At 36.7% G+C, this 14,268-nt stretch overlaps 1 protein-coding gene across 2 annotated transcripts in view; it reads right to left on the bottom strand.

Moving 5' to 3' along the window:
- LOC143233751 (uncharacterized) overlaps positions 1-14,268 on the bottom strand; it is a 35,240-nt gene that overhangs the window by 9,020 nt on the left and 11,952 nt on the right. The window contains exon 2 of one of the 2 annotated variants that reach the window (XM_076470349.1): positions 8,256-8,409. In XM_076470349.1, the coding sequence (XP_076326464.1) occupies positions 8,256-8,409 (154 nt within the window). The remainder of the gene's footprint in view (positions 1-8,255; positions 8,410-14,268) is intronic. The other variant, XM_076470350.1, reaches the window with a different exon arrangement.

The raw sequence follows: 14,268 nt of genomic DNA, 5'->3' as shown, positions 1-14,268 counted from the left end.
TGATGGTGCAAATGTCATGGTGGGAATAAAAACAGGTGTTGTACAAACTTTAAGGAGGAATGCCCCTTGATAATAACAAGTCATTGTTTGGCACAGAGATTACAGTTGGCAGCTGAAAAGGCAGCAAACCAGGTGCTGTACCTTGTGAAGTACATTTCAGTTTAGAACCAGTTTGCAAAAGGCCTGAAATATTCTCCCAAGTTGTGTCGGGTTCTGGAAAAGAGCAAAGCATTGCATGGAGAGAAAAGCAATAAAATCAAGCAAGTGTTCTTCACACTATGACTCTCTTTTAATGATTCCGTCCAAGCACTGGTCAACTGTATTGCATCTGTGATAAGCTGACTGCAGGTCGTAGCAATGGAACGTGGTACTCCAGGGCGAGCCTTTCTACATGGTCTAGTCCAGCAAATGTCATGTTGCAGCTTTGTCATGATGACACATTTTTTTGGCTGACGCTGTTGGCATTCTTGAACTTTTGCCAAGATCTCTACAGAGAGCTGATTTATCTTATGATCAGGCTAAAGCAATTATTGATGTGTCAATTCTGTCAATTCAGTCACTGGTACACATCCCTGGTCCTTACACACAGACTGCATTGAAGAAACTCCCACAAGCTCCTGATGCCAGTGGTTGCACTTCTTACAGAGGCCATGAGATTAAAGATATTGATAAGTAACGTGAAAAATACAGACCAGCTGGTGAGTCATTTGTTGAACAGGTGGTCACAAGACTACAAGTAGCATTCCCAGACACTAACATCATGTCATTTTTTTCAATATTTAGCCCATGTCACAGCAGAGCAGCATCTGATAAGGATGATCTGAAGATCCAGCGCTTCTCTCCTTTCGTCAATGAGGATGAGGCACTGACTGAATGGCTACTACTAAGAAACATAATGGAACAGGATGCTCACAAAAACAGAAACATGAAGAGCTTCTACAAGGAATACATCCACCAGACCCGTCAAACTCTTCCAAATCTGTCTCAGCTTGCAGCAATTGGATTAATAATTCCAGTTACATCTGTTGACTGTGAGCGGAGAATTTGCAGGTACAACAGCATCAAAACAGATGCCAGAAGCAGTCTGCCTGTGGCCAAGACAGAAATGTTACTGAACTTATCCATGGAGTCCAAACCTTTAGATCATTTTAACTTCGACTCTCCATTCATATACTGGGTCACTCACAAAGACAGACGTAGGTACCATTCCCTGTTGAAGAAATGTGCTTCGGAACCTCAGGTGTCAACTTCTACCACATCTTCTGTTGAGAATGATTTGGCTGAAGAGCTGCCATTGGATTTACCTACTTACTAGTCATTCTACCATATCCTAGTTTCAAGTCTTTTTTTTTGTTTCTGTGTTATTTTGTGAAATGTATCTCTTTATTTTCCTCTTTATCATGTTTGTTATTTTGTTTTTGTTTTTTTGGCGGGGAAGATTGCTGGGGAATAAAAAAATAGTAAAAAACTTAATATTTTGTAGATTTTCACATAATTACAAGTATTTTTTACGAGATGGAAATAATTCATATTAAAAGTCATGCACCACACAGTTCTTGACGATCTAAAATTGTGGCTAAACAACTGTCACTGTGACTAAAAGAAAATTACTGTGTTTAGCCACAGTGGCTGAGAGAGTTATTTTTTCTAGTGGAAGCCCAGTAACTTTATGCCTGTCTAACGAATCAGTGATGACGAGGAAACCCACTTGTAGAAAAAAATATATACGTAAAGACGGCTGGTTTGGGTTGAAAAACTTTTTTTATGTAGAGGTGCGAACAACGTTTCGACCTTTTTCCGTTATCATTAGGTTCATAAAGAAAGAAATGGTTACTGACCGACAGCTGACCACATGTTTGAAGGGGGTTGTGTAACTGAGTGTAGGAATGTGGAGAGCGTGCTTAGGTGTTTGATTATATTTATTAATATAGGTATAAATGTGTCCCTTTGTATTGGTTTAATTTGGACTTGAGTTGTTGTATAAGTAAGGCGTCTTTAATTTTGCGTTTGTTTATGATTGTTTCTTTATTTAGTATTTGGGTGTTTTCTATGGTTATATCGTGTTTATTTGATTTGCAGTGTTCGAAAACGTGTGAAGGTGACTTTTTGTGTTCTTTGAATGAGGTTTACATTTTTCTACTTGTTATTCCAATAAAGAAGTCGTGGCAGTTATCACATTGTATTTTATAAATAATGTTGGTGTGGTGTTTGTCAGTGTAGTTTTTACACAGTATAGCCCTCAGTTTTGTGCCTGGTTTTTGAATAAATTTGGTATTAACTGGAATGTCATATTTTGTTACTAGTTTTTGCCAAATGTTGGTTATTTGTCTTCTGATGTCAGGAATATATGGTATACAGCAGTATATGGTTTCGTGATTTTTTAATTTGTGGGATATATTTACTTTTGTTAGTTGATTTTGCTTTTTGTCTAGGTGTGTACGTACAATGTTTTCTACGGTTTGTGGAGGAAACTTATTGATGTTGATGAAGTATTGTTTTATTTTATCTAATTGGTCGTTAATTTTATCTGGTGAACATAGTTTTATGACTGTGTTTATTTGGTTTCTTAGTATGTTGAGTTTTTCTTTCATGTGCTGAGTCCCAAGGAATGTATAGTCCAGTATGGGTGATTTTTCGGTGGATTTCTGTTTTAAATTGTGTACCGGTTCTTGTAATTTTGAGGTTAAGAAATGATATTTGATTGCTTTCTTCCTGTTCACACGTGAAGTTAATGTTGAGATGTATAGAATTAATGTGGTTAAAAAAAATAAGTGTGTGTTCTGTAGATATGAATCCTGCAACCGTGTCGTCTACATATCTGTACCAGTATAGTGGTGGATGTAATGCTGTGTGTTAATTGCTTGTGTTTCAACTTGGGTCGTAAAAATATTGGCTAGAACTGGTGATACTGGGTTGCCCATGCTTAGGCCATTTATTTGTACACAGTTGTGGTTGTTGAACATGAAGTTTGTCTTCATCATGGTGTATTCTATAAGGGTTGCTAATTGGTTGCTGGAAATGTCTATTGATGGGTTAGGGTCTCGGATATAGAGTTCTAAGGCTATCTTGCAGGCTTCAGTGGTTGGAACTTCTGTAAGGAGGGATATGACATCGAAACTGGCCATTAAGGCTTTATGATTAAGTTGATTAAGATTAGACTTGAAATTAAAAGAGTCTTTGATGAATGAGCTGGCTGATGTTACATATTTGGAGAAAGCCCATGCTATGTATTTTCCAAGATTGTAATTAAACGATTCATATGCGGACATTATTGGTCGTAATGGACAATCTGGCTTATGAGGTTTGGTGATGCCGTATATTTGTGTTGTTCGTGAGTCGGTTTTACGTAGGTAGGAATAAAGTGTTTGTGAAATTGTGTTGGCTTTTTTCATTTTAGCAGTATTTTGTTTAGTTGTGTTTCATGTGTCTTTGTTGGATTTGTGTGTATTGGTTTAAATTTGTTAGAGTCTGATAGGATGTTCTTCATTTTTTGGATGTATTCATTCGTGTTCATTATGACTATAGCGTTTCCTTTATCTGCTTTTAGAATTTTGTGTTTTTGTCTTGTTTTAGGTTTTTAATGGAATTAATGTCTCTTTTTGTAAAATTGTTTTTTTAGCTTTCTGTTTTGTGAAATTTTGTTGATGGTTTAGTGAGAAAATTCTTTGAAAAAATCGTTTAAGATGTTGTTTTTAGGTGTTTCTGGAAAATATAATTTTTTAATTTTACCTGGGAAGTTTGGCTGTTGGATGTCAATAAAATTGTCAAAGTTGTCTTCTTTCTGTTGGTTGTTTTCTTGCTTTTGTTTTCTGTGGAAAGTATCTCAAGTCTCCTAGCTGGGTCTTCTAAACGTGTTTTAATTTCTGAGGTTGGAATGTACCTAGGTGGTATTGCGAAGTTGAGTCCTTTGTTAAGTAGATGTATCTCGTCTGTGTTTAATTGTCGGTCGGATCTGTTAATTATACGGTTAGTCAACGGTTTGTCGTGTTTGTGTCCTTTCTGTTGTTTGCATCTTAGTTTCTCCAGTTTTTTGTTGTGGCAGATTTTTTTTTGTTCCTGTCATTCCTTGTGTTGATTTGGTTTATGTTTCGTTGTATAAGTCCGTAAATCTCTGGTTTAATGCAACATGCCAGTTGATGGTCTAGGTTCATTTTTTGTTTTTGCAAGTCATGTAGTTCTTTGTATTTCGTTTTCAACATGGATTTAAGTAGTTTTTTCTGTAAATTTGGGATAATGTTTGTGCATTGATTAAAATATTTTGATAGTTTTACCTTTACAAAATTAGGGGTTAGTTGTTCCTTTCTACATTGTTGAATGAAATAAATGTCATTTCTTCTATTGATAATTCTTTGGTTTAAGTTTCTTAGTTTCTTTACGAGCGTATGAGGGTGTACTGTTAATAGTGGTGTAAGGTATGTTAGTTCAGACATAATGGTCACATAAATAAGTACAAATACATAATACCCAAATACTAAATAAAGAAACAAACTCAAAATTAAAGAACACTTACTTATACAACAACTCAAGCCCAAAATACACCAATATAAAGAAACACCTTTATACCTATATTAATAAATATAATCAAACATCTAACCACGCCCTGTACATTCCTACACAATTACATAACCGCCTTCAAACATGTGGTCAGCTGTCGGTCAGTAACTCTTTCTTTCTTTGTGAACCTGACGATGACCGAAGAAGGTCGAAACATTGTTCGCTCCTCTACATAAAAATTTTCTCAACCCATACCAGCCGTTTTTACGTATATATTTTCCTGTCTAACAAATGTCCTATTAGTATTATTTTTATATTACTTTTAGTTGTTTCACTTTATAATAATAAAAAATAGTATATTAGGTGCAATGTCATAATACTATTCGCAAGCCTATATTAAATTTAGATTATCATATGGTAAGTTAAAATGTCTTTAAAACCCTTTACATCTTATACACACTTCACCATTATAAAAGGCTTAACTTGTATTTGTTTGGTTTGTTTATCCAACCTGCGCAGGTTAAGGAGTGCGACTCGTAATCTGAGGGTCGCGGGTTCACATCCCCGTCGCGCCAAACATGCTCGCCCTTTCAGCCGTGGGGGCGTTATAATGTGACGGCCAATCCCACTGTTTTTTGATAAAAGAGTAGCCCAAGAGTTGGCGGTGGGTGGTGACGACTAGCTGCCTTCCCTCTAACGTTACACCGCTAAATTAGGGACGGCTAGCACAGATAACCCTCGAATAGCTTTGCTCAAAATTCAAAACAAAACAAACTTTCAGTGAAAAGAAAATTATTCTATATTATATAATCATTAAAAGTAACGGTATTAAAGTCTGAAAGGTGGAGAAACATCCAATTCTAGAATTTGTGCTAAAAATAAAATAACTTGGAAATGTCCGACACCAAATTTCTCTTGCTATCTCCAGACAAATAAGTATTTCATTTTCACACATCTCTGAATTTGAATCCAAAATGACGGAATAATGAGGAATGAATAGAAAAAAAACAAACAGTTATTTACGTGAGATTTATCACACATTTTAGGCCTTTTAATCACAAAATATTACTGTTGTTCAAATTATTCTGCACTGCGTATTTATACGGCATTGTTGACTTAATCTTTAAAAATGGTATTTGTTGTTTGTGCGACTATGAAACTGTGATAAGATTTAACAAACCACCATCTAGTGGCGAATTCTTATATTGAACGAAAGGCACGAAGCACACACACACACATTGCTTGGAGAGTTGTATTATTTATTCCTTACAGTAATGTAATATCACAAAAACTGTCGATTTATGTATCATACTTCGCCAGAGTACTTTTATATAATGGAAATAACTAAAAATTAAATAAAGGCCCATCCTTTAAACTTTCACAATAATTTATAACAGAAATTATACAAATTACAAGTGCTAAAGAAAAATATATTCAGCAAACTTTATATCTTTCATCATTCGCAATCGTGTTTACTGTACTATGTAGAAGCCTAAACAACTAACTTCTCTAAATACACTGCTGGCCAAAATCTTAAGGCCAATGAACATAAAGAAAAAATATGCATTTTGCGTTGTTAGACTCAACCACTTATTTGAGTAGAGCTTCGAAATATAAAAATAAACTTTTTCAGCATTTAATACGGAAAATGTGAACACTATGAAATTAGCCTAAATACTAGCTGGTCAAAAGTTTAAGACCATACTGAAACGAAGCGTTAATCGGTAAACACGTAACGAAATTTAGTCATTTGTGTTCAAGCATTAGCGTTGTCAACATCTCCTGTGTTACATTGGGTAAAAACCTGGCAAAGGATAAAAAGTTGACAGAGTTTGAACGTGGCAGAATTGTCGAGCTGTAAAAGCAAATCTCTCTCAACGTGCCATCGTTGGTGAGATTGAGCTTGGTAAAACTGCTGTTGCAAATTTCTTAAAAGACTCTGAGGGATACGGAACGAGAATTTCAAGTGGTCGGCCCAAGAAATTTTCGCCGACGTTGAGCAGGAGGATTCGACGGGTTGTCTAACAAGACACCAGCCCATCGTCGAACCAGATTAAGGCCCTTACGGACGCAGAACGCAACTCAAAGACAATAAGACGGCATCTATGAGAGAAAGGTTTTGAAAACCTTAAACGTCTGCAAAGACCACGCCTCCTTCCACACCACGAAACAGCTCGGATAAACTTTGCTGAGAAGCACCAAACATGGGACGTAGAAAAGTAGACAAAGGTTTTGTTCTCAAATGAGAAAAAAATAACCTGAATGGTCTAGATGGCTTCCAACGTTACTGGCACAATAAGGATATCCCACCAGAGACATTTTCTACACGACACAGTGGAGGACGTTCCATCATGATATGGTGTGCTTTCTCTTTCCATGGAACAATGAAGCTTCAGGTTATACAGGGGTGTCAAACAGCAGCCACATTGGCATGTTGGAGAGAGCATCCTTATTGACTGAATGCCCTTGCTTGTGTGGAAATGAATGGATCTTTCAGCAGGACAATGCTGTAATCCACAATGCTCGCAGGACAAAGGACTTTTTCATGGTGAATAACGTGATTCTTTTGGACCATCCAACATGTTCGTTCGAACTGATCCCCATTGAAAATGTTTGGAGGTGGATAGTAAGGGATGTCTAGAGAAATGGACATCAATTCCAAAAAGTGCATGATCTTCGTGAAGCCATCTTCACCACTTGGAATAACATTCCAGCAAGCCTTCTGCAAATGCTTATATCGACCATGCCAAAGCGAATGTTTGAAGTTATTCGCAATGACAGCTGTGCAACTCACTACTGAGACCTCTTGTTGGGCATTTCCTATCCTGTTTAGGACTTCTTTTTGGTATGGTCTTAAACTTTTGACCAGCTAGTATTTAGGCTAATTTCATAGTGTTCACATTTTCCCTATTAAATACTAAAAAAAGTTTGTTTTTTTTATTTTCCCTTTTCTTATTTTCATCTTTCGAAGCTCCACTCAAATAAGTGGTTGGAGTCCAACAACGCAAAATGCATATTTTTTCTTTATGTTCAGTGGCCTTAAGATTTTGGCCAGTAGTGTATATATTTGTAAGAATACGACACCATACGGTAGAAAAAAAAATGTTTATTATAATATTTCTGAATTGCACTGGTAAACTAAAATTGAAAATGTGGATTTAAAAACTGCCGTCAAATTGTGAGTAGAACTGATGTATTTAATAAGTCTATAGAGTAGCATAAAGCCTAATAATCCAGTTGCTAATTTATTTCATCACTCTACGATCGATTTAGCGACGTCTAACGTCTCATCAGTCTGACTTACACTGTACAATCATGATTATTAAGATAAAATTATTCGCAAACTCGTACGATCAGTGTAAACGTTTATCTAAGATCATTAAACCTAATGTGAAAAAAAAGTCCAAACATGAATATCTTATTTTTCGTTTCCAAGGCGAAGTTGCCTATTTCTCATAGCAACATCTAGTGTAATAGGTTTTATGACTTTTTAGTTACAATGCGTTCAGACATTAATAAAGCAATTGTGGATTTTCGGAAAATTGTGAATGAATTATTAGAGTTAAAGCAAAACAAATAACTTATTGTCGTCTTCAGTCACCAATGAAAGTTTATAAATATAATTTAAATGATAAATTAAAGATAAGCATCGCAACTTAGTCTCTCCTTTCAGACAGCCTATAAACGAGTCTATTTTAATTAAAATTCACCTGACTTTAGTACAGTATGTTACACACTTGTGTTCAGGTAATCATACAAACCTCACATATTTTACTCACGTGCATACTGGCACCTTGCCCCGAGTAACCCATAAAAATCCAGTCAATAGCACTCGATTCCGAATCGTCAGGAAGAAAATGGGGACGAGAGTAATGGTGACGTAAAACTTCTGCGACATCGGGATTGCAGTTACTCCTGTTATATATATATATATATAAATGTGATTTTAATAAAACATTTTAAACTTATTTTTAAAATGGCATTCTAATAAAACAACATAACTTCCACATTACTTCAAAATTTCGCACATTATAAATATTTACAGACAAGAATCAACGTCCATATAACTAAAATCATCTTGAATGTGTGTGCGTGTGTTTTGACAATAAAAGCACAACCAGCAGCAAGTGAAACAACTGATGTCTCATTTCAGAATTCGTTCTGATTGGCAGGAAATGAATTTTGTGACATTCTCGTTACAAAACGGACTAATATTCGATTTTAAGATTTGTCCAACATCTACGCACGCCCTCTACATTCCTACACAATTGCACAACCGCCTTCAAACATTGTGGTCAGCTATCGGTCAGCAACTCTTTATTTCTTTGTGAACCTGACGATGACCGAAGAAGGTCGAAACGCTGTTCACTCCTCTAGTGCTTTCTCCACCCATACCAGCCGTTTTTAAATATATTTGGCCTCAGTGAATAAGCAGCGAGTCTGAAAGTTTATAATGCTAAAAATCGAATTTCCATAGACTCAGCACAGATGGACCATTGTGTAACTTTGTGTTTAACAACCAACAAACAAAATTATTTAAGATAGCAAAGTTCGCTAATCTTGAATGCAACATAACTTGGTGAGTGAAGAATACTAAAAATAATTACAATCAATCCTAATTTTAAATTTGTAAATACTTTCTTTATATCTAAAAACTCTAAATTCTACATACTATTACCAGAAAATTAAGTTTTGTTTGTTAAATTTTGAAGATATTCGAAGACTATCTGTGCTGGCCGCCCTTGAAATTCAAGTGATAAAGTGTCAGACCAAATAATGGGATTTAACTTTTTTTTTAATATAACGCACACACATCGAGTTGTTATTTGGCGGCAGGGGGCGCAACCAACGGAGCTTCAGATCTGCAAGCAAACTACTGGACTCCAAAAATTTTCTAATAATAAAAAGAAAAATCGCTAGTCTCTGATCAAAACATTCGACAATGTTCTTAAAATATACTTTATAATTTGCACATCTTGAAATCAAAGATTTTTAGTCATCGTATTTATAAGAAATATGCATAATACACCGTATCGGAATTTATTTAATATAAATAAGGTTTTATTTCCTCAACTTAACAACGCATTCAAAAATCAACACTAAGTCCCCACACCCAAAAAAAAAAAAGTTTTGCGTTGTTCCTGAACTACAAGTGCAAAAATATTTGGGTATTTTAATTATCTAATTTATTACTTATATAAATTCAAAATAGAAAATTTGTATTTAAACAACACATATTTTAAAAGATTAATTTAGTCTCGTGCTTTTCCCAAAATAGACGTAGCTAAAATAAACGAGTTCATTGGCTGAACAAGTGAATTCACCGTCAACGTAAGTCGAAGGGTCAAAATCCGATCATGAAACATCTTTAGATATTTTAAGGCTCAGTAACCTCATGCCACAACTAATCAGTGCAATGTGCCTTCATCAGTTAGACAGAAGAAAAGCCATGAACTTTCAAAGACACTGTCGAGGTTTCGTGAGTCTTATCTGTTTGTTTCTAAGCTTCGCAGCGTCACATGGTAGTCGAAGCATGTGACCTTGCATTCATAAAGCCTAAAAAACAAGGTAAGTAAGGATCTGTGATTTGCAATGACGGAAAACAGCTGAAAACCAAAACTTGTCTGTTAATTCATAGTTAAAGCCAGGTGTTTTACCATCATTTTTATCCACCAGATGGCACAACTGGGACTGTGAAAAGAACCTTTCAACGGTAAACACGTCTGAAGCACAAAGCTGATTTTAGGCGTTTTGTTGTCGCGGGTCGAGATTTCAAAATGTCGTCCACAAGCGAAAACCTGCATCATTATCAACGGTAGACGCACATATAACATGTTTAGTGTATTATATATACAAATATCATTTCAAATCATTTTTATCTCGTCATTTTCCAACCCAAATGACAAGTTCTATCTAGTACACCCGAAGGACTTTTTGTCTTGTAGGAGGAAGAAGATAAGACATATATGAAATACCACCGTTACACGTTTATGGTTTTAAACCCGAAAAGTAAAATTAAGAGAAATGTTGGGTATCTAAGGTACAGATGTTATTTCACAGATTTAGTCTATAAACAAAATGTTGCCATAGTAAACTTTTATTTTGCTAAGCCTACCTGTGTTAGTAGACTTTTATTTTATATCAAGCCTACCTGCGTTGGAAGCTTTTTTTGCCAAGCCTACTTGCGTTAGTAGACTTTTATTTTACCAGGCCTACCCGTATTAGTAGTATTTTATTTTACCAAGCCTACCCGTGTTAGTAGACTTTTATTTTACCAAGCCTACCTGTGTTAGTAGACTTTTATTTTACAAAGCCTATCCGTGTTAGTAGACTTTTATTTTACAAAGCCTATCCGTGTTAGTAGACTTTTATTTTACCAAGCCCACCCGCATCAGTAGACTTTTATTTTACCACGCCTATTGGTATTAGCATACTTTTATTTTACCCGTTAAATCCTGGTCTTCTGTAGCGAGATTCTACCTTTTAATATGTTCATCAGCTTAGGGTCTAATGAAAGTCAAGGGCTATAAAAATAACAAACTGCAGTTATCCATCAGTTTAGGGTCCAATGATAATCAAAGGCTATAAAAATAATAAATAACTGTAGTTCCTTATTTGTTCTAAACTTACGAAGTTTTGAATACTATGTTAAATGGTTTTCGAATAAATCTACGAAAGAAAATTTTCAAACTTGTAAATAAAACACTTTGTTAGTTCAGAGTTTCCCGAAGTGATAATTAAGAAAATGTAGAATCAGAAAATCACAACAATCTAAAAACAGTATCACTTTGAGAACTTATTTCTTACTTTCGACAAAATCATAATTTTTCGGGCATCATATGTTGTTGTTTTGAATTAAGCACAAAGCTACACAATGGGCTGTCTGTGCTCTGCGCACCACGGGTATTGAAACCCGGTTTTTAGCGTTGTAAATCCGCAGACATACCGGTGAGCCACTGGGGTGCCCGGGCTTCATATCTGTTGTTTTCGACGTGTTTGACGAAGGCTTAGTAAAGCATTACATTATTTTAAACACATTTCTAAATGTACAGCGATTATCACAGGTCAAGCTCGTGAGACGTGACGTAGAAGGAAATAAAAATAATTTAAAACATAAGTACTGAAACTTAAAAATGTTGAGATTAGTTGGTTGGTTGATTTAGTGTTTTATGGCACAAAGCAGCTAGGCTATCTGCGCCAAACGTCCGGTAAAAAGGTAAAAGGAAATTAAGGTAAAACAAAACAGAGTTAAAAAATAAATAAATTGCATAAAACCAATGTTTACATCCAGTCTACAACGTCAAGAGAAAAAGTACAGTAATTCAAATTGTAAAGGACTTTCTGTAGCGTGACTGTAATAATCATAACTCGCCAGGAAGACTAACAGGTAAGTACAAAAACCACCGTCAGTCACCTGAAGTTGGCCTTTCCAGTCCTGGTTTCGAGTTACTTAATGTTACGGTCAGTTTCTAATTTAAAATTGAACTAGATGAACTGTGATTATTAAAAGGGAGCCACATTAAAAAGGTGTAAAATACAAATTAAAAAACTTAAATGGTATTAAAAAGATTAATGGCCTTTAAAAAACTAAACACATTACCAAGGTGGACACTGTCACCATCACCAATAACACTGTCTAACGTTATGGACAAACCTTGGGACAGAACATGTTTAAAATGGTGCCATCATTGAGAGTCATAACAATGACAAGCAAGTAAGATGTGGCTTAGTGTGATCTGAGTGTTACACAAACTACACACTGGTGCATCAGTTCCAGATAAAAGAAAACGATGAGTTAAACTGTGACCAATGCGTAGTCCAGTTAGAACAACTTCCTCTTTCCAATCCTTACGGTAACAAGATGGCCAAAGTCCAATATAGGGTTTTATTTGGAAAAGTTTGTTTTCACGTTGCTCACTCCAGGTCGACTGCCAGCTGGCACGGAGCCGAGCCTTGAATACAGGACCATAGTCCATGTATCGAATAGGCACAGCGGTGATAGTGCCAGAGCAGATAGACTTAGCTGCAGTGTCGGCGAGCTCGTTCCTGTGAATACCAATGTGGCCCGGTATCCAGAAAAACTGGATAGAAATAGATGTTAAAGAGAAATGGGCCAGTCGGTTTTAAATATCAGCGAGAACAAGGTGTGAACCAACGTGAAGCGATCCCAGGGCCAGTAGAGAACTAAGCGAGTCAGTATAAATCGTGCAGTTTGAGTACTGCTTAGCTTCTATATGATCCAGGGCAAGAGAAATGGCATACAGTTCAGCAGTGAACACAGAAGCTGTAGAAGGGATTCTGTGTGCAACCACCAAACTACAACAAACCATGGCAGAGCCAACACAGTCACTTGATTTCGAACCATCTGTATAAATAGGAATGGAAAGATGGTTCGAAAGATGTTCAGCAAATAGCATACAGTATTTCCAATCGGGAGTGTCTACTTTTCTCAGATGATTTAAAGATAAGTCACAATAGGGGACTGTATGAACCCATGGTGAGATGGGCTGACCAGCAGATACAGCAATGTTTGTTATCCATGGATAGACCCAATTCATCCAACTACGCCTGGATACGAAGGCCAAAAGGAGTAATGGCAGACCATCTGGTCTGAAAAGGCATGGCCCATCGAGGAAGGAAAACAAACCCCAGGTGGGATGCTTTGGTAAGGAACGAAGTTTCGAAGCATACAGTAAAGACAGTTGCAAACGGCAGAGTTGCAAAGAAGGTTCATGAGACTCTATGTATAAGCTCTGAACTGGGGAAGTGCAGAAAGCCCCAGTGCAGAGCCTAAGTCCTTGATGTTTAATAGGGTCTAGCATCATTAAGTCCGATAGTTGGCAGAGCCATAGACCACTGATCCATAGTAGAGTTTCGATCGAATAAGAGCACGATATATCTTTAGCATAGAACGTCAATCTTCTCCCCAAGTGGTGGTAGAGGACACGGAGTTGGTTCAGTGATCTTGTACATTTGACTCGTAGCTGCTTGATGTGTGGTCTAAAGATCAGCTTATGGTCAAAGATAAGCCCCAAGAACTTAGTCTCAGACACCACAAGCAACACAACTTCACTGATACGGAGTTCAGAATCAGAGTGAATACCCCATTGGTGGCAAAAGTGCATGCAAATGGTTTTAGAGAGAAAGAAAGTAAAGCCATTTGCTGTGGTCCACTTCAGTAAAAAATTGAGGGCATTCTGTAGCTGCCGCTCAATATACCTCATGTTTGACGATTGACATGAGAAGTGAAAGTGGTCAACATAGAGCCCGTTTGCAACAGTGAGAGGGAGTTGTGCAGTGATGGCATTAATTTTTATACTGAAAAGTGTGACACTCAGAACACAGCCCCTGAGGGATTCCAAGTTCCTGTAGAAAAGAACGGAAAAGTGTCTAACCCACAGGAACTCGGCATCTCCTGGCCATTAAATTTTTTTAATAGAAATGGGCAAATGGCCACATAACCCACATATACAGAGGTCTCGCAAAATGCCATACCTCCATGTTGTATCATAAGCCTTCTCAATGTCAATGAATATTGATACAAGATGTTGTCATTTCAGAAAGGCTTCTCTGATTGACGTTTCAAGTCGAATCAGGTGGTCCACGGTGAAGCGCTATCGTTGGAACCCACACTGGGTGGGTGAGAGAAGGTTGTTTGATTCGAGGAACCAAAGAAGACGAGCATTAACCATCCTCTCTAAAGTCTTACAGAGACAGCTCTTCAAAGCAATTGGACAGTAGTTCATAAAAATCTTGGGATCCTTCCCGGGCTTA

This window comes from Tachypleus tridentatus, chromosome 12 (assembly GCF_004210375.1).
Source record: "Tachypleus tridentatus isolate NWPU-2018 chromosome 12, ASM421037v1, whole genome shotgun sequence".
Lineage (NCBI taxonomy): Eukaryota > Metazoa > Arthropoda > Merostomata > Xiphosura > Limulidae > Tachypleus > Tachypleus tridentatus.
The sequence above is the reverse complement of the archived record's forward strand: the minus strand, read 5'-3'. Positions and strand labels throughout refer to the sequence as shown.